Here is a 1,308-nt window from a genome sequence, read left to right as displayed (position 1 = left end):
TTTACAAGTATGTATATTTATTTATGGGACATTTATGTAATAAAAAATCATGAATTTAATAATGCATGAGCAAAATATTTATGTTAATAATAGCAAATTTATATCAATTGTCGGTAATGTCAGCATTCTTGAATTACCTCCGGGCCCTTGGGGCCATAATTTTGCAAATTGAAAAAAATTCTGCAAAATATCTGCTACAAATTTGATCAGCAAAATACCAGCAGAAATATAACAAACTTGGCTAACAGAATCTAATAATAAATGGATTGTAAAAATTAAATAGAATTTATCAATTTGTAACATTTAGTTTTTGCAATTAATTAGGTGCGTTCGGGGAGACGCTATTAGCGCTATTTCTGTCATTCTATCCTTGTTTTACATCTAATGAACAACAAAGATGGAATAACAGAAGTAGCGCTAATAGCGTCTCCCCAAACCTACCAATTGTAATCACTCAAATACCTTCTATTAACAATTTGCTATCAGATTATATTTATGGGACTCCACTGGCAAAACAAACATGAAATACATAATACAATTTTTTCTCAGAATTTCTATACGAATTGAGACACTTTTTAGAAATATGAAGAGTCTGATTAAAATGTTTTTATATATGTAAATTCTGAAACACAAAAAATTCTAGAAGAGATGTAGACTTTCTTGATACTTTTGAAAAATGTTTCAATTTGTAGAAAAAAATCTAAGAATGTTCTAAAAATTGTAAAATTATTCAAAAATTCTGAAACATTCTGAAATTAAAATTCTGAGAAAAATTTTCATCATGTCAATCTGCCACAATATTTTGCTCAAATTTACTGATAAAAAATGCTGACATACTGTTCACATTTTGCTCACTAGATACCGCTTAATTCTAACATTAAATAAATCTTGTTTGAAATTATAATTAAGTCGCAATTTTACCGTAGTAACATTTTATGAATGGCGACGGAGTTATGTTTTTAAAGGCAACTATTTGTACATTTGGATTTTTATACTGTAATTGCGGTAGATGCCAAAACACGAAGTCTCTGTAAGAAAAAATAAACAGAAAAACGACTCATTAAAATACAAACTGCAGATGAGCTTTAAGTATTAAGCAAATAACCTTTACCTTGTACCTCGGTGATGACTGCCATGTGTGTTATAATTGATGGACATTATTTGTATCTTATCCTTTAAAACCAATTTGCCAGCCATTAAGTATTTCATTGTTCGCCGCACAGGCTCCTTGCCTATCATAAACGGCATTCTGTCGATTTTTGTCTAATGGCGAATTCGATTGATGTGCACTCACTCGAAGTTGCTCGG

At 30.2% G+C, this 1,308-nt stretch overlaps 1 protein-coding gene across 1 annotated transcript in view; it reads right to left on the bottom strand.

Moving 5' to 3' along the window:
- mRpS25 (mitochondrial ribosomal protein S25) overlaps positions 1-1,302 on the bottom strand; it is a 1,839-nt gene extending 537 nt beyond the window's left edge. The window contains exons 1-2 of the mRNA XM_018511880.1: positions 1,112-1,302; positions 922-1,028 (exon numbers count right to left, since the gene is read on the bottom strand). Coding sequence (XP_018367382.1) covers positions 922-1,028; positions 1,112-1,248 — 244 coding nt within the window. The 5' untranslated portion in view covers positions 1,249-1,302. The remainder of the gene's footprint in view (positions 1-921; positions 1,029-1,111) is intronic.
- Between the last annotated feature and the right edge of the window lie 6 nt (positions 1,303-1,308).

This window comes from Trachymyrmex cornetzi, unplaced genomic scaffold (assembly GCF_001594075.2).
Source record: "Trachymyrmex cornetzi isolate Tcor2-1 unplaced genomic scaffold, Tcor1.1 scaffold388, whole genome shotgun sequence".
NCBI lineage: Eukaryota > Metazoa > Arthropoda > Insecta > Hymenoptera > Formicidae > Trachymyrmex > Trachymyrmex cornetzi.
This window is presented reverse-complemented; position numbering and strand designations above follow the sequence as displayed.